At 39.1% G+C, this 24964-nt stretch overlaps 1 protein-coding gene across 4 annotated transcripts in view; it reads left to right on the forward strand.

The window, feature by feature from the left end:
• The window catches only part of invs (inversin), a 243103-nt gene that overhangs the window by 194327 nt on the left and 23812 nt on the right, over window positions 1-24964 (forward strand). For 2 of the 4 annotated variants that reach the window (XM_059972498.1, XM_059972500.1), the window contains 3 exons: window positions 2062-2767; window positions 15587-15822; window positions 16140-16220. In XM_059972498.1, coding sequence (XP_059828481.1) covers window positions 2062-2767; window positions 15587-15822; window positions 16140-16220 — 1023 coding nt within the window. Of the gene's footprint in view, window positions 1-2061; window positions 2768-8368; window positions 8470-15586; window positions 15823-16139; window positions 16221-16826; window positions 16886-24964 lie in introns of those variants that run through there. The other 2 variants (XM_059972499.1, XM_059972502.1) reach the window with 2 other exon arrangements.

Here is a 24964-nt window from a genome sequence, read left to right on the forward strand (position 1 = left end):
ATTCAAAGGCAACAAAGGTAACCTTAGCAAAGAAGAAATGGAGCTGTTTCATGTTTGTAACTATTTACCTCTTCCATCAAGGAAAACAAATTAAAAATTTAAATTCATGTAACTCAGTTTTCCTAAAAGGAAGATTTTGGCACAAAGGGACAATCTGAATTAAATGATGCTTGTTTATAGTAACTGCAGGTACATCAGTACTATCAGTAGTATGTCTAACTGTCCATTCATATTGATGAATGAATAACCAAGATAAATTGTCCTGTGATTTATAAAATGAAGAGCTGAAGACTCGAAATTTTCTGATCTTGAGGTTGCATCATTATTTTTTGAGACTTTGTATTTATCAGTGAGGAATTCTTCCAAACCTAGTCTGACTTTCTGTATGGACAAACAAGTAAGTTGGTGTCAGATTTTAGGACCTGTTTCTTCAATCCATATAACAAATGAACATCTTTTTCAGTAAATTGCAAGGATCATATTGGAAACCTGTCCCAGCTGTGACAATGCAGTTTTCAGTGGAAATATTTCCATAAAACAGTAGTATCCACACTTAATCAAAAGGATGCTAGAAATCTCAAGTAAAAACAAAATAAGGTTTAAACAAAATAAGGTAAAAACAAAATTAGGCTAAGGTAAAACACGAGGAAATCTGCAGGTGCTGGAAATTCAAACAACACACACAAAATGTTGGTGGAACACAGCAGGCCAGGCAGCATCTATAAGGAGAAGCATCTATAAGGCTAAGGTAGGTGGCGTTGTGGATAACGAAGTAGGTTTTCAAAGTTTGCAGAGAGATTTACGCCAGTTAGAAGAGTGGGCTGAACGATGGCAGATGGAGTTTAAGTGCTGATAAGTGTAAGGTGCTACATTTTGGTAGGAATAATCCAAAAAGGACATACATCGTAAATGGTAGGGCATTGAAGAATGCAGTAGAACAGAGTGATCTAGGAATAATGGTGCATAGTTCCCTGAAGGTGGAATCTCATGTGGATAGGGTGGTGAAGAAAGCTTTTGGTATGTTGGCCTTTATAAGTCAGAGCATTGAGTATAGGAGTTGGGATGTAATGTTAAAATTGTACAAGGCATTGGTAAGGCTGAATTTGGAGTATTGTGTACAGTTCTGGTCACCAAATTATAGAAAAGATGTCAACAAAATAGAGAAAGTACAGAGAAGATTTACTAGAATATTACCTGGGTTTTAGCACCTAAGTTACAGGGTAAGATTGAACAAGTTAGGTCTTTATTCTTTGGAGCGTAGAAGGTTGAGGGGGGACTTGATAGAGGTATTTAAAATTATGAGGGGGATAGATAGAGTTGACATGGATAGGTTTTTTGCATTGAGAGAAGGGGAGATTCAAACAAGAGGACATGAGTTGAGAGTTACGGAGCAGAAGCTTAAGGGTAACATGAGGGGGAATTTCTTTATTCAGAGAATGGTAGCTGTGTGGAACGAGCTTCCAGTAGAAGTGGTAGAGGCAGGTTCGGTATTGTCATTTAAAGTAAAATTGGATAAGTATATGGACAGGAAAGGAATGGAGGGTTATGGGCTGAGTGCGGGTCAGTGGGACTAGGTGAGTGTAAGCGTCGGCATGGAGTAGAAGGACCGAGATGGCCTTTTTCCGTGCTGTAATTATATGGTTACATGGTTAAATTACAGGTCAAACAGTGCTATTGTAGAGAAAAACAAAGTTAACATTTCAGCTCAAAGATATGGGAACTCTTTTTTTACATAGTTAAGTTAGTTCTAAGTTCATAGTTTCACTCAAGATTCCTAGAAATAGCAATACTGCATAGCATAATATAAGTAGACAACCTTAGTTTCAGATGTATCCATAAGTCAAAAAGCGGTTAACCCTAACAATTGTTAAAGTGACTTAGAAGTGATCAAATGGTTGGTGTAATTAAGTGGAAAATGTTAATAATTCTATCAGATTGTCACCATCATAAACTCGAAAGTTGCTGAATTTTAGAATTGACAGATTACTTCAAATGTATGTATTTTTATTGATATATTTTTGTTAAAATATAATATGAAGTTATATTTTCTCACCATCTTAGATCATCACAGGAAAAGTTCCAAAAATAAGCTCAATAATCACCAGCAGTTCAGTGAACAAAATGTCTCTGGTGAACTGCATGGTTCCAGACAACTTACGCCTTCAGAAAGAGGTGACAGAACTGAGAATTATAAAAAGACTCCTGAAAGTACCATTAGACTCACTGGTGGTGGATCAAAACCTGCTGTCCTTCGATCAGCCAGTGCAATAAAACATCTAGTGAAACAGCAGAGTGCGTCTCCATTACCTTGTAGCAGACATAAAAAGAAATCTGACTGTCAGGAGCTTGGAGTAGGACTAAAAAATGGTCGATTTTCACCTGCTGGTTCAAGCCGACCTGGAAGTGCCAAACCTATTGTAAGCAATATTGACAATACTAGCCATATTGGCAGCCAGACCTCAGAGAGCATTACTCCTGCTTTGCATTCTCCAATTTCCCCAAAGCCTAAAATTAGCAATTCTACTGCAACAGCTGGATCCAATGCAAAACATAATACCATTGAAAAAGCATCTCAGGACAGAACTGGAATTTCTCAATCTCTCATCTCTCAAAGCTGTTCATGCACTCAGCCGAGTCATCAAAGTTCAGAGATTCTGCTTATTCCTTTGGAAGTCCGGGTACAAATGGTGGAAAAGGAAAGACTCAGAAAAGAGCTTTTTCGAAAGAAGAATAATGCAGCAACAGTAATTCAGAGAGCTTGGAAAAGGTAGGAAACCTTTGTTATATTAAATTACTGCATTGTAATCTGTATTCTCGATATACTGCCTTTAACGTAGAAAAGTATCATGATGTTTTACATAAATGTGATGAGATAATAAATGACATGGAATGAAGGTATGAGATTCTAGGAGAAATTGTAAAGTTGTACAGCACAGAAACAGGCCCTTTGGCTCACCACATTCAAGCTGACTTTGTTGCTCATCTATATTGGTTATGGAAAATTTAGATAGAGAGCTGGGACTCATGGAATGTTTTAAAGAAGGAAAGAAACACTGAAAGAGACAATGTGGGACTTAGATAATAGGAAATCCAATCCTAAGGCAAAGAGTAAAATGGATGTATTAGAGGCCGGAGTGAGAGGAACAGAGGAAGGACTGGAGGACTTTGCAAACATACAGAAGGCTGAGACCAAGAGACCTATAAACAGAAGGATGAGAATTTTAAATAGAGTATATTTGGAGAGGGACTGGCATACATCAGTAAAGACAGAATTGATAGGTAAATAATTAGTTAGGGTTATGATGCAGACAGCGGAATTTTAGATGGCCTGACGTTGACAGAACATGGAGTATGGAAAGTTAGCCTAACAATGGGATAGCCAGAAGGTGAAATAAAGGCATGGGTGAATCTTGGCAACTGATGGGCTGAGTGACTGATGGATAGACAGTATTTTCAAGGTGGAAGTAAACACTTTCTTCATAATAAAGAGAATATACAATTGTAATTGAGAGTCTCGTGGGTGGATGAGGTCGATAGTGATCTGGTACATCCTAATTGCCCAGTAAAGGGTCTGGAGTCAACAGTGAGCTGACAGTCATAGATAACAAGTTTTATCTTCAGAGTATGTAACAGACAAGAAGCACTAGTTGATCAGAACTAGAAGTAATACAAGCATTTTTACAGCATTGGGGAAATAGAAGGACTTAGATAGGGGATGGAGAATTAGAACTGAGTCTGGACAGTGTACAAGTGGACACTGACATTCTGTGTCATTAGAAAGAGTAGACTGTGGGAAGGGAGAATGCCAAACTTTACCTCAAAGGGTGCTCATAAATTAATTTGCAGTCTTTTTTTTCTTTATTCAGTTGCCTGGAACCAAAAAAAAAACAGCAGAAAATGTAACCAGTCAAATTTATGTGGTGAGCTGCAAAGTACAGATATTTTGTTTAGGGAAAAGAAATAGTCTTGCACTAAAGCTGTAAAATTAGTTAAGTACAAATAAGCTTGTCTTATTGAATAGTGAAACAAGCCTTTATGTTATCAATATATGGTATTCTTGAGAAATGGAGAATAAATCAAGGAAGGAAACCCTTTTTGTAGACAAGCATTAAAAGAAAATACCAAACCTAAAGAGCAGACACTCTTGGATAATTTGATTATTGAAATGTTCCATGATTGTTCAACAAATTACTCTTTCATGCTTGTCTGCTTTTAAGTTGATGTGTGAAGATAGAATTGTCATTTTATGAAAATAAACTTTCATTGCTTGTAATCCTGTGGGTAGTGCTTAAATTTACATTTGGCTTTTAAGTTGCTTTTTCCTTCGACATTATATTTTATGTTTGTTTATAGACAAAATAACCTGACAAGAATGGCTGTCTGGTGTGACACGCTAAAAAAAACCTTAAATGTTCAGTGTAAGATATAGTGAATAAATGAACTATTACACAATATGAGAAGATTTTGTGAAGCAGTCAGATTTGCTTACCTGTAGGTCCATGTGTTGAGAAGTTGATCATTTAATGCTCATCTTGAAATGGGTTTGAGAGGAAGCTGTCTTCTTGAACTACAGCAGGTCCCAGTGAATTGACAAGCAAAACAAGTAGAGTGTTTCAAAATTTTCATCTAGGAGTTATGAAGGAACTGTGACATATTTTTGAAATGTTTGCTTTTAATAACTGGATACAAGGAAATACTGAAAGGAAATGAGAAATAACATTACAGACATTTGTGTATAAATGACGAGAGGCATTGATCATTTGGGTGGCCAGAGTCTTCTCCCCAGGGCTGAAATGACTAACGTGAGCGGACATGTTTAAAGTGCTTGGAAGTTGGTATAAGAGGGATGTCAGAGATAAGTTTTTCACACACAGAGTGGTGGGTGCATGGTATGCACTGTCAATGAAGGTCGTAGAGATGTATACTATAGGGTATTTTAAGAGACTCTTAGGTAGGTATGAGGGGTGATTGATAAGTTTGTGGCCTAAGGTAGAGGAGTCAGTTTTATTTTATTTTTCAACTTAGTCCCCTCCTACATTTACACATTTAGTCCAGCGGTCGTGGAGCACACAGATCCCTTCTCTGTAGAAGTGGTCCACAGCAGGGGTGGTTGATAAGTTCGTGGCCTAAGGTAGAAGGAGATGAGTTATTAACTTCAAACTTTCTTTATACACAGAGTTGGGGCTGTCTGGATTGTGCTGGAATGTTGCCAGTGATATGTTAAACAGTAAACAGCCCCCAATTTCTTTTGTATTATTAGAAGTGTAAATACTATATATGAAGATTAAAAGCCATTTGCAAGGTCTTCTCAACCTCCACCTGAAGGTTTAGATGAAGGCATATACAATTTGTACACACCTGTAGAATTAATGCAGCATCATGGATGTAATGTGCATAATAGAAGTACACAATATACACAGCTTATTTAATGGACCATAGTACATATTTTGGATTAATTTTGTTTTTTTTCCTTATTTGAATTTCCTGGAAATTTTGGAGAAGTTTTGGAGGACATTCACATTACTAAGGAGGAGGTATTTGCAGCCTTACACTACATTAAGGTGAATAAATCCCCAGGGCCTGACTAAGTGCATCCTTGGACTTTAAGGAAGGTTAGAGAAGAAATAGCAGAGTCCCTTGCAGAGATACTTGCTTCATCGTTAGCCAGTGGTGAAGTTTCCAAACACTGGAAGGTGGTCAATGTCATCCTGTCATTTAGGCAGAGTAGCAAATACAAGCCAGGTAACTACATGCCAGTCAGCCTGACATCAGTGTTGAGAAAATTACGTGAGGAAGTTCTGAGGAGAAGGCACTGCAGTTCTCATCGAGTGGTCAGCAGTGGAAAGAGTGAGCAGTTTCAGGTTCCTGGGTGTCAACATCCTGAAGAATCATCTTACGTCCAACACGTTGCTGCCGTTGTGAAGAAGGCACTCTGCTGGCTATATTTCACTGGGTGTTTGAGGGGATTTCGTATCTCAGCAAAGACTCTGGCAAGTTTCTAGAGAGGTATGACGGAGAGCATCACAGCCTAGTGTAGATGCTGCAAGACACAGGATCACAAGAGGCTATCGATGGTTGTGAACCATTCTGTGGCACTAGTCTCCACACCATCAAGGACATCTTCAAAAGGAGATGCCTCAGAAAGATAACACCTATCATGAAGGACCCTCATCATCCAGGAAGTGCCATTGACAAGAAGTTGCAGGAGTCTGAAGATGTACACTCAATGTTTTAGAAACAGCTTCTTCCCCTCCACCATCAGATTCTGAATGATCCACGAACACCAGCTCACTGCTTTCTTTTGCACTAGAGTGGATTGTAGTTAATTGGGACACATCGGGACCAGTACATTTTGGCCCAATTAAGTGGTTGCCGCAATTAGCCGAAGTTTCATGGAAATAGTTAAAAAGGTACAAAAGAGACAAAATGAGTAACAAATAATGTATTTAAATGAAATACAGATTAGAACACTACCAATAGTACAATAAAACTATATATCAGTTCTCGATGGGGGAGATTCACACATTGTACGCGTTGAACAAAATCAGTGCAGGCACCTAGTACAGATAATGGACTGCCTTCATGCAATGCTATTGACAATTGCATCCTCCAAATGTTCATTTTCATTCTAACATTCAAGGTGATTGTCAGTGCCTTTAAATTCCTAGTAGCTCCTTACTTATTGAAGTAGTGAAATTGATTCATTTTCACTCTCGGCTGTTTCTGGCATCTCCGAGCCTGAACGCTTGAAACTTCAATGAGCAAACCAGATCGGAATCGTCTTCACGTTTATTTCTTGCCAACTACTAGTGACAAAAATAACTGCGTTTTGAACACAAACGCATGCAATTGGTGCTTTAAAAACCATTCAGTGTAAGCACAGTGTGGTGTCTAATGGTCACACAAGTGCAAGCGACTGAGACCAGTTAGAACCTGTTCCTGCCCCAGTTAAGTGGCATAGTGTCCCAGTAAACAAAGGGAATCACAGCTATTTTTTGATTAGTTTTTATTCTTTGAGTTGGCCCAAATAGGCGATTGCCCTGATGAACCAATGGCCCAATTAGCCAGAATCCTCTGTATTTTGCTCACTTTTGCACTATTTATATTTTAATATATTTTTGTTGTAATTTAGTTATTTTTAAGTCTTGCACTGTACTGCTGCCATAAAACAACAATATTCATGACTTAAGTATGTCAGTGATAATAATTCTGATTCTGGTATAACTGACAAAATGTAACCTTTATCACAGTGACTTTGTAAGTTATAGTCCATGATAGGCAAGTTTGTTACTCTTATATGAAGCAAGCAGAATAAGCAACAGAAAGAGAAGTAGAACATCATTATGTTGCCTTAGCTAATTGTAAGAAAAATCAGACATAACTCTATATATTTCATAAAGCATACATATGAAAATTGATTATCAGTAGTAGTCATTCTTGAATATGAGTGATAATCATTAATAAATGTTGATATACGAACGCAGCTTATACACCTGTGTTGTTAATAACAGCCTGTAGAATTGATCTCCAAACAGACTGCCTAAATCAGAGAAGTTGCAATGTAGATAATCATGCAGGGAAAGCACTGCTAAAAGGCAATTAGAGAAGGCCCAAAGGAGTCAAAATTAGGTCTTGTGTGATGGGAGGAGTGGTGCATATAGCATAATTGATCTCCAAAGGGGAACAGATGTCAGCAGGTTGCTGAAAAGCATTAGGAATTTTTTTTAAAAGGTAATCATGGCAGGAAAGCATTTTAAAAGCTATTCAGTCAGCAGGAAGCCCCAGAGAATGGAACTGTCCAGTGGGGAAGGAAGAGATGACGGGAATGGGTTGCAGAATTGATCTTCTAAAGAGGAGAAACCTCATAATTTGCCAAAAACTACCAAGGAGTTTTAAGAATAGAAGTCATAGTGGGAAAGCATTTCAAAAGGTGATGAGATGAAATGCTAAATGAAGCACTTGGTTAAGTAAAAGGATCCAAAGGGCATGAAGGTGGCAAAAGCAATCTGCAGAATCAATTTCTTATATAGCATATCACGCAACAAATTTATTTGGAAGTATTTACTTAAACATTATAGACGAGAACTGAAGCAAGAGAGGAAGAAAATGATGTGTGGGTGTTCTAGACTCTGGTATCCAGAGTGAAAGTTGGAGATATTCCTGGAACTCCAAGGCTGTCTGAATAGTCTTTTAGTAAGTATTGGGATGAACCTATGAAGCTGATGTAATTTCATCTTGAGGTCACAATGCTTAGCTATCAGAACATCGTAGAGGCGATGCACATGAAACTGTTCAATATGCATAATGTATGTAATCTAGTTTTGCTGTTTAGAATTTATTTTCTTCCCCTTTTTTTTGAATTACTTAGAAATGTAACCATTTGGAGCATTATTGGTAAACTATTTCAGCAAGTTGTTCAGGGAGTACAGTCCTGGCATGTATGAACAAATTTAATTTTTATCTCAGGTAATAGCGATGGTAATGTTTAATTTTGTATTTATCTTTTACATGCACTACTAACTAGCCATGGTGATTAAAATTAAAAGCTAATAGCAAGAGAGGAAACTGTGAAAGTGTTCGAAAATTGCATTCTGCTGCTGAGGAGGATGATTGGGAGACTATAAATCAAAGTAACAGCTAACAAAATTCAGACTGCTTTGCCTGTCACAGTAGATGAGCTTTGAAGCACAGTAAAACACCAACTAAGTTGCTTTCTTCAAAAATCCTGATGGTTTGGTACCTGGCTCACCAAATTCTGTTTCACACATTCTCCTTTAAAAGGGTCCTTCTTCCTGAGCTCTCTTTAATTTTGCTGGGACCCATTTCTCACACTCCTAAGTACTGGGTCCCATTTCCCTTGCTTTTAAAAAGATCAGGACCACATTTCCCACAAATCTTTTAAACTCGCCATGATCCCATTCCTGTAATTTTATAATATCCTTATTTTCAAATATCTCTATTATCTTGCCCCTCCTGAGGGTTTTAATTGTTTTTACTCTTACAACATGTTGTAAAATCAGCAGTCCTAGCCTCTCAGTTGCCCCCAGATTTCATCATTTCCCTGTTTTTGGCTGCACATTCAGCGGCTGTGGCCAGAACGTCTGGAATTCACACCTTAACTTTCTTTGTCCTCTCAACTGTTTCTTCCTTAATGTGTACCTTAAAACTAACTTGTTTGAAGAAACCTGTGGTTATTTGCCTTATGAATTTCTTTCAAAGGCTTTAGAATATTTGGAATGTTAAACGTGCTGTATAAATGATGGTCATGGTATTAACAATAGAAGTATTCGTGCTCCTTTTAGGACATCCTTGGCAGCTGAAGCATCGGTATGAATGCTTGGTCTACAGTTGATATGCCATTTTCACCACCTTTCTCCTTTTCATCAGAATATCCTTCAGGTGTTATGCTCTGAGAACCTTGTTCTTCTTTCAGCTCAAATCTTTGCTATGGTGCTTTGTTGTGCAGATGCAAATCATGATCATTCTGGCGTGAGGCTAGAAATACAGAAGTCACCCGATCTCTACTGGCAGCTGTGGCACATCTCCACCCTGTCAAGGGCTTACTCAATAACACATTCAGTTGTCATCTAGCTGCCATTACAGTTTTTCTGATGTTCAAGGTTGCCTTGATGTCAGGTCAGGCACTGATGGTAAAAGAGAAACTGCTTGAAGTATTCAGCTTCCCAGGTTAGGATTCAGAGTAATGCCTTAATAGTTAATGGAGTGGAGTGAAACAAAGGCTGGGCTTAAGATATTTTTGCATCTGCCTTTAAACAGGAGTTGCAAACAGACTTAACTGAACTGAAGATATTTTTTCAGGGAGGGATAGTGATGAAGATCACTATCTTCTTCATCATGATGAAGATCACTTTGAATTGGCAAGGTATGGATGGTCAGGAAAAAGAACAAGTCCACTCAGGATCTGTGTCAGTGTCAGTTCCTTCTTCTGAGGAGGGCAAAGGGGATAATCCAGCAAATTATTGGCAGCTGACAGCAGTAGTAGAGAAATTATCGAGAATATATCTTGGGGAGAGGATCTTGGAAAAAGGTCTTATTAGGAATTGTTAGCATGACTTTGTGCTAGTATGGTCATTTCTCATAAACTTGATTGAATTTTCTTAGGAGGTGATCAAGATGCTGTATACATGGACTTCTGTAAAATATTTGACACATCTCTCATAGTAGGCACAAACAGAAGGTTGGGTAAACAGTGTGAGGGCAGATTGGATTCAAAATTGGCTTGGCTTGCAGGTTTGACCAGTGATGTTCCACAGGAATTAGTGCTGGGACTTAAGAATATTAGAGTGGGGAATTGAGGTGTGGTCATTGAAGCTTCAGTGAGGAGATGCGTAGGCTGTCAGTAGATTTTTTTTGTTATTTATTCTTTCTTTCTTACTGCACATTTGGAAGAGTGGGGATGCCAGACGGGATAGTGGAATGCCCCTCTTGCAGGATGTGGGAAGGCAAGAGACCTCCAGTGTCCCTGAGACCACACCTACAAGAAGTACATCCAGCTGTAGCTTCTGACAGTCTGAGTTAAGCATTTGGAGCTGGAACTGGATGAACTCCAGTGTATACCAATCCAAGGGCTTCTTAAATGAAACTATTGTACTTGCTTCAACCACTTCCTCTGGCAGCTCATTCCATATACTCACCACCCTGTATGGAAAATGTTGCCCCTCAGGTCTCTCTTAAATCTTTCCCCCTCACCCTGAATCTATGCCCCTAGTTTTGGTCTCCATCTTATCTCTGCCTTTCATAGGTTTAAATGCTTCTATAAAGTCATTCCACATTCTCCTATGGTTCAAGAAATAAAGCCTAACCTGGCTAACCTTTCTCTATAAATCAGGCCTTCTAGTCCTGGCAACGTCTTTGTAAACCTTTTCTGCACTCTTCCCAGTATAACAATGTCTTTCCTATAGCAGAGTGACCAAAACTTTACACAGTAGTCCAAGTGTGGTGTCGTCAATGACTTGTACAACTGCAATGTAGTACCCCAGCTCCTATACTTACTACCCTGACTGATGAAGGTGAGCGTGCTAAATTCCTTTTTCATCACCCTGTCTACTTAAGATGCTGCTTTCAATGAACTATGTACTCGTATTCCTAGGTCCCTCTATTTCATTAATTCCCTGGTGCTCTAGCATTCAGAGTAGAGTGCTACTCTGGTTTGACTTTCCATACTGCAACATCTGACCTGTATTGAAATTTGCCACTCCTCAGCCCACTTCCTGAACTGAATGAGATCTCTGTATAATCTACATTACCATTCTTCATTATCAACACCTAATTTTATGTCATCTAGAAACTTGCCGATGAAGCCTTATTCATTAATATCCAAATCATTTATATCAATAATGAATAACAAGGGTCCCAATACTAAGCCCTGTGGCACAGTGCTAGTTACAGGCCTCCATTATGAGAAACAATCTTAAATCAATACCCTCTGCTTCCTACCTTCAAGCAGATTTTGAATCCACTCATCTAGTTTTCCTTGGGTTCCATTGAACCTACCCTTCCAAACAAGCCTATCACACAGAACTTTGTCAGAGACCTTGCTTAAGTCCAAATAGACAATATCCACTGCCCTACCCTTGCCTACCTTTTTTTAAAATTACTTCTTCAAAGAACTCTGAAAGATTCATCAAACACAACTTCCCAAACGCAAAGCCAAGTTGACTCCAACTGTTCAAATGTGTAATTTCAAATTTCATAATATTTGACAAAAATTATTTTTAATCTGTTATGTGATGTCTTTAATTGGGTTTGAAGGATACAACTGTAAACCTTCCAGCCTAGGTTGAACTCACCATATAGCTACACTTTTATGACTGAGTTTATTGGAAAACAATTTCAAGCTCAAACTTCTTGAAACCATTTTGGTTTTCATGCAAACAAGAACACAGGAACTGTGTTCCGGCTTTGATATTATACCTTTAGATCTAAGTTTCTGTATGGTATGATTTTTTGTCAAAACTAAATGATGCCACAGATCAGAAGATTGTGATAGATTTAAGATAAGAACAGTCAAAGAATGGAAACAGGACTATTCAGTTGGTATGTTGCAACCAGATGTAAAAAAAAGCATTCATTATTATCCATTGATTAATGTCTGCAGAGATTTCTAGACACTTGTTTCAAATCACAGTAGAACAGCTGTGCTTTTCAATTCATATTTTTAGATTAGTAGCGAGCAACACAAGGGAAATGATTCAAGTGGATATTTATTTCGCATTACACAGCTCCAGGGAGATCCTGTCAGTTCTTGTTTGATCTTTGGGCTAAAACTTTCAAGCATGCTATATGCATTAAATCTGTCCTATCACATTATAGTTCACAGGGTTCTTGTTTTGCTGCTGCATTTGTTTACTTCATATTAGAAATATCAACTTTATTTAAACTCTATCTTTGCTGATTTTTCTTTACAATTTAGTTCTACAACAGACAACATTTTATATAATAATGTTTTAAGTGTGTACATCTCTAGGCATAGTGAATTTTTTGTAATAATTTTGATTATCAAAGAAAGTCTGGGAAGGAAACTCCACTCTTAAACTTGTGATAAGATGGTTTACTCTCCAAGGGAGCATTTAAGAAATATAAGTGACCCATTGTTTAAATTGATGAACTGGAATTGCTAACCCTATGTGAAAATTACATTTTGATGTTTTTCCCAAAATACCCAGTCAGAGTACATTTCTGAGATGTCATTCATTTTGTGATGCAAAATTAATTGCCAAAAAAATGTAAGTGGGGTACTTCATAATATGTTGCATGTTAAAGTATAGGCTAAGGAAGCTAAAGGAGGAGAAGGCACCATATCTAACATAGTCATAGAGAACAGCACAGAAACAGCCCATCCAGTCTGTGCCAAGTCATTTAAACTGCCTATTCCCATTGACCTGCACCAGAATCATAGCCCTCCATATACCAATCCAGCCCTCTCTTAAACATTGAAATCAAGCTTGTATGTACCACTTGCGCTAGTAGCTCACTCCACACTCCCACTACCCTCTGAGTGAAGATGTTTTTCCTCATGTTCCCCTTAAACTTTTCACCTTCCACCCTTAACCCATGGTCTAGATGTAGCCCCACCCAACCTCTGTGGAAAAAGCCTGCTTGTATTTACCCTAGCTATACCCCTCATATCCATCACACCACTCCCACAGAACAATGACTGAAACTGTGAGCACACACAAGGACTCAAATACTTGCACTAATGGCACTTTGTGCATTACTGTGATATTCTGTTGCTGCTGTAACTCATTTTCTGCTACTTATCTATTTAATACTGTTTTTCTATTACTGTCTTGTTTTTACCTACCACTTTGTTTGATTGCCTGAGAGGAAGCCAAACTGAGTTTCATTGTACCTACGTATGACAATAAAGATCATTCAATTCAATTCAATAATTTTGGACACCTCTTTCAAATCTCCTCTCTATCTTCTACATTCCAAGGAATAAAGTCCTAAACTGTTCAATCTTTCCATATAATTCAGATCCTCCAGACCCAGCAACATCCTTGTAAATTTTCTCATTTCATTTCCATCTTTCCTGTAGGTAAATGACCAGAACTGCACACAATACTCCAAATTAGGCCTGAGAGGAAGCCAAACTGAGTTTCATTGTACCTACGTATGACAATAAAGATCATTCAATTCAATTCAATAATTTTGGACACCTCTTTCAAATCTCCTCTCTATCTTCTACATTCCAAGGAATAAAGTCCTAAACTGTTCAATCTTTCCATATAATTCAGATCCTCCAGACCCAGCAACATCCTTGTAAATTTTCTCATTTCATTTCCATCTTTCCTGTAGGTAAATGACCAGAACTGCACACAATACTCCAAATTAGGCCTCACCAATGTCTTATACAACTTCAACATAACATTCCCTATACACAGTTCTCTGATTTATGAAGGCCAATGTACCAAAAGCTTTCTTTACAACCTATCTACATGTGACACTGCTTTCAATGAATTATGGATCTATATTCCCAGATCATTTTGTTCTACCGCGCTCCTCAGTGCCTTACTATTCACCGTGTAAGACATACCCCGGTAGGTCCTATACTTCGCTCTTGTCTGCATTAAATTCCATCTGTCTTTCTTCAGCCCATTTTTCCAGCTGGTCCAAATACGACTGTAAGCTCTGATAGTCCACCACACCCTCATTCTTGTTGTCATCTACAAATTTGCTGATCCAGTTAACCTCATTATCATCCAGATCGATGATATAGATGACAAACAACAATGTACCCAGCATCAATCCCTGTGGCACTCTACTATTCACGGGCCTCAAGTCAGAGGGATAAGCCCCACCTATCACCACTCCTTGGCTTCTCCCACAAAGCCAATGTCTAATCCAATTTACTACCTCATCTTGAGTGCTGAGCGACTGAACTTTCTTGACCAACATCCCATGCAGGACTTTGTCAAATGCCTCACTAAAGCCCATGTAGACAGCGTCCACTGCCTTGCCTTCATCAACTTTCTTGGTAACTTCCTCGAAAAAGTCAATAACATTGGTTAGATACAACCTATATTGTCCAAAGAAAGTGACAAATTTACTTGGATAGGTCCTTGCATCAGAATTTGTACATGTCATATCTCTCTATATGTTACCTGTCTCCCTAGCACCATGCTGCAAAGCTCTTAAAATTTTAGAGTTTCATTAATGCCAGTTCCAAAACTGAACAATGGAACTTCAATGTAAAATACCCCTCTGATTCATGAATACAGGCATCAAGAGGTCCAGTATCTCTTCTCACTATTAGTTTTCCTCTACGTTCTGACCTTAATAGGATTCAGCTCATAAAGAGTGACACCATAATATAGCCAGCAATCTTTCAGCAGCTGGAGTATTGTCAAGGAACAGACCATGCTGAGTTAATGGGAGTGAGTGACAGAACCCTCCTGAATGACAGGGCACCTGTACAGGCTTCTGATGAATGGAGTGTGCAGAAAAGTCTGGCTGTGCTTTTTTGCCAGTCACACCTCAAGCCTGTCTCCTTGAACTTGGCCTTTGAGCACAGTGCTTGAAATCCGCCTTGCAAACTTGCACAAGTGCCTGCAACTGTTTTCAAAGTCATGGTCAGGATCACCTACACTTTCATGATCTTTGCAATCTATCTCTATGGAGCGATGCAATATAAGGTCCTGACGCATGGGCAATGTTGTAGCTTCGCTAAATGTGATTCTTCAGGTAACTTAGCAGTAAGGCAGGGTTTCCAAAAATACTTGATCACCTTACAGAAACCTTTCATGAACCCCAACTCTTGCCAGATTTTTTTTCCAAACTGTTCTTTTACAGGATATTTCTTAGCTTGAGTCTGCTGTACTATGAGAAGTTTTTTTTTCTCTCTGTGATAGATCAATGGCAGTATTGATTCAAATCAACGTGTTTAACAGTTCTGCTATAGGGCTCCAGAATTTCAGGCAAGTGTGGAAGAATGAGGGTGACTTGCTCAGACTAGAGGGAGCAGTAAAATGGGTTACTGGATTTTTAGTACTACTTCTGGATGTTGGACTATTTTGTATTGTACCAGCCTAAGTTTTGAACGGTATTTGTACTGTTTTTGTAGTTACAGAGTACGCAAGAGGTTGCTCCTGCTCTTTCATTGGCAACGTCAGAATGGGGATGGCGTTGATGAGATGTGGAAGCAGGAGATGGCTGCCTTCATCATCCAGGTAGCCTGGAGGAAGTTTCTAAGGAGCGGTGTCCAGAATGTCATTTCCACGAAAAGCAGCCAGACATTCAGCTCTGGGAGCTCAGGTGTTGGGACAGCGAAGCAGCGCTCAGTATTAAAGCAAATTTATGGTAACTCATTTTCAGTATCATCATGACACAGTTCATTTATGCACTAGAAAGAGGGAAGCCAAACTGAGTACTAGAAAGAGGGATGAAAAATAATAGATTGAATCTAGTTAAAGTATTATCAATATTCCTATTGAACGATGAATAGTGTCCTGGACATTAAAAGTGAACAGCTACAAGCTGACATATTGATCTTATGCCATGCATAAATTATTTTGTACCTGAGTAGAGTTGTTCATCATTGTAATGTAGCACAAGCTATTTATAGAATTTGTACAGAGTACAGAAGGATTAATTACTTGTTTCTGGTTAATTGACAGGGAAACCTCAGGAAGAGAAAGGGCACAATTCACAACGATTGTTCCCTCTCAGAAATAATCAAGTATCTGTCCGGAACTCCTGTAAGTACTAAAAAATTTTGGATTGCCAGCTGCATCAACAATGCTACAGCCTAATAAATATCCCACCAAGAGTGAAAATATATGTTTTGAAGATACTGCAACCACCAATCTAAATTTTTAAAAAGCATCAAACAATACTGTTTATTCTGTACTCAGCAAATTTTCCAAATATTGCTCTTGCTAAATTGTTTTATAATGACAAGAGCATAAAAGGAAAGAGTTTGCATTATATAATGCTCCAGTATCTTTACATATAGCATAAAATGCTATAGTTGCTGAAGTAAGAAATAAAGACAATAGTGTTGGAAATACTCAATAGGCCAGGCAGCATCAATGAAGAGGAAAAGTGATTTGTTTTACGTTGATCATAAGAACTGATGAAATATTAGCTCATTTTCTCTCTCCACTGTGGCTGCATGTTCCCTTGAGCATTTGCACCATTTCTATTCCATTGTGTTATGTACTGCCAGAGAGTTGGAGATGTACAGCTGTGAAAAGGACCCTCTGGTCCTGTCTGTGCTGATCGTTGTACTCATCCATAGGAATCCTACTTGCTTGCTTTTGGTCCATTGCCTTCTGTGTCTTGGTAATACATTGTGCTTTCAGGTCCTCGATATACCAGCCTGCTAACCAGCCATTGAGATGTCATCTCTGCTTCAGGAATTCCTCTGTTTTTCTTTGAAGAGTGCCATGGAGTTGTGAACTTTATTAAATAGAGAACAGTTCAATATCTCAGTTGAACAATGGTAACGTAAACAGTGTGACAGTTCTCAATGGAGCACTGAAATGTTAGTCAGTCAGATATTGTGTTCAGATCTTGGGGTGAGACTTGAACCCAGAACTATATGACTCATATGTAATACATCAACCACTGATCTGAGGATAAAAATATACCATATGATATAAATAAAATAACTGATGAAATGTTCTATGATTGAAGTTTGCTGCTGATGGGTGTAGTGTGGGCTGCAAACAGGTGCAGAAGCTTCTGTAGGAAGACAAACACCAAGTTGGTCTATATTGTGAGAGTTTTTGAGAAGGGGAAACATTTTACTAAATATTATGGAGATGTCATGAGATTACATCTTGAATATTCTGCCTACACAAGAGTACAGTGAAATTTCACCAGATAGATTGATTCCTGGGATATTAGGGTTTATTTTCTGAGGAGAGATTAAGCAGAAGAGACATCTACTCTCTTGAGGTGAGAAGTATGAGGTGGTCTCACTGAAGCATTTAAAATGTTTATGGAATTTGAAAGAATAGATGTAGAGTGATATTTCATTTGACCTTGGGTCTCCAAATCAGGAATTGGCCATTTGAGATGGAGATGAGAAGGAATGCCTTTATCCTGAAGGTGGTGAATATTTAGTTTTCAGTAACCGAGAATGGAGTGCCACAGTAGCATGACAGTTAGCATGACGTTATTACAGCTATGACGTTGGAGTTCAAGATTCAATTCACCGTCCTCTGTATGCAAGTTTGTACGTCCTTGTTCATGTGTGCGTGGGCTTACTTTGGGTGCTCCAGTATCTTTACACAGTACAAAAAAGTACTAGTTAGTAGCTTAATGGGTCATTGTAAATTGTCCCATGATTAGACTAGAGTTAAATTGGGGTTGCTGGGCCAGAAGGGCTAGTTCTGCGTTTTACCTCTAAATAAAATTAAACAATGGCTCTGAGGGCTTAGATGCTGAGTATGTTCACAATAAAGATCCGTAGATTTATAGATATTAAGAGCAAGAAAGTGGCACTGAGGTAAAAGATCAACCATGATCTATTTAATGGAGGAACAGGTACTAAGGACCACATGGCCTACTCCTGCTTTCTTTATTTTCTCATATAGGATTTAGAGCATTACCAATTTCTTCCTTGATCTTTTTTTTTAACACAATAGCAAGGTAAAAGGACCTTCCAATAGACAGATTTGTAAGAGTTGAAAGCAAAGTCAGATTGTTAGACCATTTGCATCTCTTTACAGTTTTACATTCATGCAACAGCTTTGGATGCAAGGATTAATCAGGGTGGCCCCAGGAATAAGAGACTTTAGTTATGTGGAAAGGCAAAGCAGAAAAGTTCAAGAGAAAATGTAATGGTCATTTTCAAAATTTGTGAGAATTGTAATAAATTAGACTGGAGAAACAAAATTCAGTGAGATTTAAGATAATTTACATGACATTGGGAGTGCTGTTTTGTTCTTATTAATGAAGCTTTATTTTAAATGAATATTGTTGTATTGATATTATCTCATGACAGAGATTGTAGTGATATTTGGTAAATAAACATCTATGGATTTTCCACTGGTCTGTAAGAATGCAGAACCTATCTGTAAAATGGTTCCATCATCTGGAGATTAGGAAGAAACTGACGAAAATTTCTTCTTCAGTATGGCCTTTCAAATATATGCCCCAGCCAAGAATTTTTATGAACAACTGGTTTTGTGGATTCAATAAGATTATGTTAAGGTTAACTAAGCAAGTTTCAAATTGAAATAAATTGATTATACTTGAATTTGTACTTACTTTTAAAATAACTGCGGGACAAGCTAATTTGTACAATGTTTCTTGTGACGTTTTCCTGAAATGTGTATCCACTGATAGTACAGGAGGGATTATTTCTTTTCGACCAATTTCTTAAATTTCTTCTCAGAGCTCCCAATATTTTTTAGGTTCATTCATAATCTAGCTTGTTTGTGACTCTTTGCTACTCTCCTTATAACATTATGTAGCTATGTGCATATGTTACAGAATTAAAGAATCAGACAGCACAGAAACAGATCCTTCGGCCCAACTCATCCATGCTGACCAAGGCCTCTACCTGAGCTCATCTCACATGCCTGTGATTGGCCCATATCCCGCTAAACCTTCCTATCCATATACATGGCCAAGTGTCTTTTAAATGTTCTGACCTTCTCATCCAAATCATTAATATAGGTGACAAACAAAAGGAGGCGAACACTGATCCTCGTGCAACACAACTGGTCACAGAACTCTAATCTGAACAGCAACTCTCACCACCCTCTGCCTCCCAGCACCAAACCAATTTTGTATCCAGTTGGCTAACTCACCCTGAATCCCATGTAATCGAACCTTTCTGACCACCTACCTTGCGAAACCTCATCAAAGATCTTGCTAAAATCGATGTAAATGTCATCTATCACCATAAGCTCAACAATCTTCAAGAAATTCAGCCAAGTTCGTATGACACAATTTCCGTGCACAAAGCCTTGCTGAAGTCCCTTATCAATCCCTCCTTTTCCAAATGCTGGTAGATCCTGCCCCACAAAATCACTTCCAGTAACTTTCCCAACACTGATGTAAAGCTCACCAGCCTGTAGTTCCTAGTTGCCTTTGCAGCTCTATTTAAATAAAGGATAGGACAATGGCGTTTCCTGCCCCTCATTGCATGAGGTGCTGACAGGACCTCAAACCAAGAAGTTGCCTTTAGTAGGGGAGTCTAGGGCCAGAGGGCATGACCTCAATACAAGGATATCCCTTTAGAACTGAGATGAGGAGGAATTTCTATAGCCAGAGGGTGGCAAATCTGTGGAACTTATTGCCACAGATGGATGTAGAGGCCAAGTCGTTGGGGATATTCAAAGCAGAGGTTGATAGGTTCTTGATTAATAGGGCTTTCAAAGATTATAGGGAGAAAGCAAGAGAGTGGGGTTGAGATGGGTAATAAATCAGCAATTTTGATTTGGGGCACAACAACTAATTTGGTTAGGGGCTAGTATGTGGGTTTCAGCAAGTACTTTGGATAGGGGCTAGTATGCAGGCACAGCAAGTAATTTCAGAAGACTCAAGACTCAAGTCATTCATTGAGTGTAGACTTTTTATATTATGGTTCTCGAATTAGATATTCAGAGAGCAAAACCAGCAAGGAATATTTTGTGTAATCTTCTGTGAACGAGATCTAAAAGAGAAGAAATGGGGTAACTTTATGTTGCAACAATAGGAAATCACCCATCAAACTGCCAATAAAGGTGTTGGCCAATTTGTGTTGACTGATAGCTGGTGATTCCATAGGCAACTTACAGCCATTAGCTGTTCACACTCAGCATGTCTTCGACTTCTGCATCTGAGCATTAGTGGCAGAAATCTGGGATGTGCTGGATGTCAGACATTAAGACATTTGGGTCACTATTGTGCCTAATGGCAGAGTTGTGACATCTCAGACAGAAGGTATAAAACACCTTCATGTCTCAGCTTTACATCTGGGAGTGCTGATCCCATTCATTAGAATGGGTTCATCAGTCCTCTGGAAAAGGTGAATGCTTTATGTATTTTAAACTTAGCATCTCCATTTCAACATAGATTATTTTGTGTTTTTCTAATTACCCAAATAACATATAAAACTTAAAATCTATTAATTTGAATAGTTTGTGAGAGTCTCATTCAGACATTTAGCACCAGTGATAACCAGTACACCATCAAAGGAGCTTAAGGTCAAGGCTTTGTGCTACACTGCACAGGGCCCGCTCACTGCACAGAGTCCGCTCACTGCACTGGGCCCGCTCACTGCACAGAGCCCGCTCACTGCACAGGGCCCGCTCACTGCACAGGGCCCGCTCACTGCACTGGGCCCGCTCACTGCACAGGGCCCGCTCACTGCACAGGGCCCGCTCACTGCACAGGGCCCGCTCACTGCACAGGGCCCGCTCACTGCACAGGGCCCGCTCACTGCACAGGGCCCGCTCACTGCACAGGGCCCGCTCACTGCACAGGGCCCGCTCACTGCACAGGGCCCGCTCACTGCACAGGGCCCGCTCACTGCACAGGGCCCGCTCACTGCACAGAGCCCGCTCACTGCTCAGGGCCCGCTCACTGCACAGGGCCCGCTCACTGCACAGAGTCCGCTCACTGCACTGGGCCCGCTCACTGCACAGGGCCCGCTCACTGCACAAGGCCCGCTCACTGCACAGGGCCCGTTCACTGCACAGAGTCTGCTCTGCCTAGCCAGTTACCTACTGTGTAAAAGAGGAGGATGAGCCAGAGATACAGAGTAAATATGTGTTAGTGTGGGCCACAAAGTGTTATTTTAGGCAGTGGCTGGGTCCAGATTATGCATCACTTTAAGATGAAGCGATTAATTAGGTATGACTTTTTCTTTTTTTACTTAAATGTAAAATAATGTTTCAATAAAGAGAAGGAATATTCAAGTGAATGTCATCTTATGGCTATTGATGGATCTAGTTTGTAATTTAGGATTTATTCCTATGAGAAAGCAGAATTTTTTTTAAAAAAACAAATCCCGAATTTTAAAGGATTTCTCCCTTTTTAGTGTAAAACCTGTGCAAGTATTTTTATTGACTTTTGTTCTCATCTCCCAGCATTCAGTTCCACAAAACAGAAGAAGCAATGTACATATCAGATTTCAGTAGGTAATATCTACTCATAACTGGTATTAACATTGTTGGGATTTCATGATTAGTGTGTAGCCTAGGGGAATTACCTTGATGCCACGTCCTGGTGTTGTCCAAAACAGGGTTTGGACTTTCTGTACACACCTGCTAGTTTTCCTTGTGCTTTGGTTTCCACCCACATCCTAAAGGCCTGTAAATTGTCAATTGTCCCTGCTGCGTGGTGTTGATGGGAATATAATAACAGGCTATCAGGAAAATGAATGTGGGAATGGGATTGATCTGTGAACCAGCTTAGAACTGATGGACAGAAATGTCTTCCTACAGCACTGTAAAGAAGCAAGAAGCCTAGATCTATATGATAAGCCAACTAATGCTAGTGAACTGTCACAGGCCAACATCTCCACGGAGGTCTCCGAAATGTAGTCTATGTCATTCGCATCCCTGAAATGGTTGCTCTGACCTGAGCTCTCCAATAGCAGGAGAATCCTGGAGCTCAGAGGAAAAGATTAAGGGATGTCCTCAATGCCTCTTTTAAAAAGTTCAAAGTAAATTGATTATCAAAGTTCTTGTAACCATATACAACCCCGAGATCCATTTTCTTGTGGGCATACTCAATAAATTTGTAATAGAATAATAACCATAATAGAATCAATGAAAGACCGCACCAACTGGGGCATTCAAACACTGTGCAATGGCAACAAACTCTGCAAATACAAAAAGAAAGAAATAATAATACTAAATAAGTAAGGAACAAGTGTCGAGAACATGAGATGAAGAGTTCTTGAAAGTGAGTCCATAGGTTGTGCGAACATTTTCAGTGATGGGGTCAATGAAGTTGAGTGAAGTTACCCTCTTTGGTTCAAGAGGCTGATGGTTGAGAGATAATAACATTGCTGAACCGGGTGGTCTGAGTCCTGAGGCTCCTGTACTTTCTTGCTGACGGCAGCAGTGAGAAGTAAGCACACCCTGGGTAGTAGGGTCCTTGATGATGGATGCTGCTTTCCTGCAACAGTTTAGTGCAGATGTGCTCAATGGTGGGGAGAGTTTTGCCCTTGATTAAATGGGCTGCAACCACTATTTCTTGTAAGATTTTCCATTCAAAGTGTAAAATCCTTACTGAATTGTGAAGACACTGATCCATTGTCACTTCTAAGTGGAAAAAGAACATTTTGGGAAGCATTGAGAGCCAGGAATGAATGTGTTGGAAGCACACAAGCTAAGTGTAAATGGTGGAAAAGCATGCTGCCAAACTAAGAATCTGTCTGCTGTATCAAATAATTCCTACCCACCTGTGGGAGAGTCTGTAGGTCCCATGTTGGCTTTATTAGCTACCTCAGAGCCCACAAGTTGGTGCGGAAGCAAGTCATCCTTAATTGATGGATTGCCTCAGTAAAAACAGTACTTTTGCAGTGAACCTTTAGAGCTTCAGTAGTTTTTGATAAATTTGTAGTAGTAGTAGTGTATATGTTCTGGTTCCTACTATTGTAAGACAGATAGTACTTGTCTAATTAAATAAATATCATTAAGAGGAGAAGCAATCAGTCCCTTGAATCAGGCTCTCCTGCTGATTCAGATCAGAACTGTTCCTTTACCTCTGCATATTTTTCTTTGAATCCTGTGGCATTTACACATCTATTGATTTGTCTTGAATATACTCTGCAATGAAATCTCTACAGTCCCCTACAGTAGAGACTTACAGCAATTTAACACATTCCGGTTTTGGTGTCCTGTCAACAACTTTTCCCTCAGTGGCAACAAAAGAGCTAGCTGATCATTGACTTCAGAAAGGTGGGTGGTGTACGTGCTCCTGTTTACATCCTATGGCGTTGAGGTTGAGAGGTTCAAGTTCCTAGGTATGACCATGAACCTGCTTTGACCATTTTGATGTCACGGCTATTAAAGCTACTACTTCCTCAGGAGACTAAAGAAATGTAACATATTCCATCAACTCTTATCACTTGTTATCAATACACCATAGAAAGCATTCTGTCGGATGCACAGCGGCTTGGTATGGCAATTGCTCTTCACGAGCCTGCAAGAAGCTGTAGAGTTGTGGACAGAGCTCAGCCTCCTCCCTGTGGACTCCATCTATACATCCTGCTGCCTCAGTGAAGCAGCCAGCAAAATTAAAGACCCCACCCACCCCAGACATTATCTTTCCTCCACCCTCCAATTGAGCAGATAAGACAAAAACTTAAAAGCACATTATCACCAGACCCAGGTTAGCTTCTATCGCACCATTAGGCTTCACTACCTACCTCATTGTGATCTTGCCTTTATCATTTACCTGTACTGCATTTTTTCGGTACTTTTTACACTTTGTTCTGCATTGTTATTATTTTACCTTATTCTAGCTCAATGCACTGTGTTTGATGTCTTTAAACAGTCTGCTGGATAAACATTGTATCTTGGTACATATGACTATAATAAGCCAATGACAGTACCACTAACAGAATTGACACCATATGTATATTCATATATAATTCAATGAATTTACTTTTCAGTCTTCTAACTCCAGAAAACATAGGTCTAGTCTGCTTAATTTCTTTTCCTATGACAAACACAACATTCCAGAAATCGGTCCAGTGAACTTCACTGTGTTTGTTATATTGCAAGTACAACCTTACTTAGTTAGAGAGATGAAACTGCTGCATAATATTTTAAATATGGGCCCAGCAAGGCCTATATAATAGGAGTACTGTGACCCCTTGCTTGCACTCAAGTTTTAACGTGCAGCCTTATTTTATGCTGGCAGTACCAGCACGTTAACTTCCAGTGATCTGTGTATCTGGATACCTTTAGACATGAACTCCACAGTTCAAAGCAAATATATTTCAGTTAGGCAGATGCGGCACCATTATTCTATATATTTTGTTATTTAGCTTCTCACTGTTGTTAACAACATCTGACTAGACTGAGAACAATTGTTCAATAATAATCTGTTTGACATATAAATTGGGAAATTCTGCATTACATTACTTTTTGTTGCATATGCACTGTTTCATATACTGTAGGACAGTTTGATTTCATTCTGATTCATTTTGGGCCTTAAATATTTGATTTTATTATTGAATGTTTCACTATTTATCAGTTTGCACAGTACTAGATAATATAAGGTCAAGCTAATCTGATCTGCCCCGCACCAAGCTGTCATTACCTTCAGGTGTTAATAAGGCCACTAATGAAAGACTAAAGAGAAGCTACCAATTGTATTTAATAGCACATGCCATTTATATAGCAATTAGATTTTCTCATTTCTGCTGAACGGTTTAAAAACCCCCAGGGTATCCCAGAAATCTGCTTTCAATTGTTACTGTCGCTAGGGATGAAACAATCGCTTGATGCACTGGGGCAACAAATCAGGTTAGTTGATTCATAAG

Source organism: Hypanus sabinus, chromosome 6 (assembly GCF_030144855.1).
Source record: "Hypanus sabinus isolate sHypSab1 chromosome 6, sHypSab1.hap1, whole genome shotgun sequence".
NCBI classification, from domain to species: domain Eukaryota; kingdom Metazoa; phylum Chordata; class Chondrichthyes; order Myliobatiformes; family Dasyatidae; genus Hypanus; species Hypanus sabinus.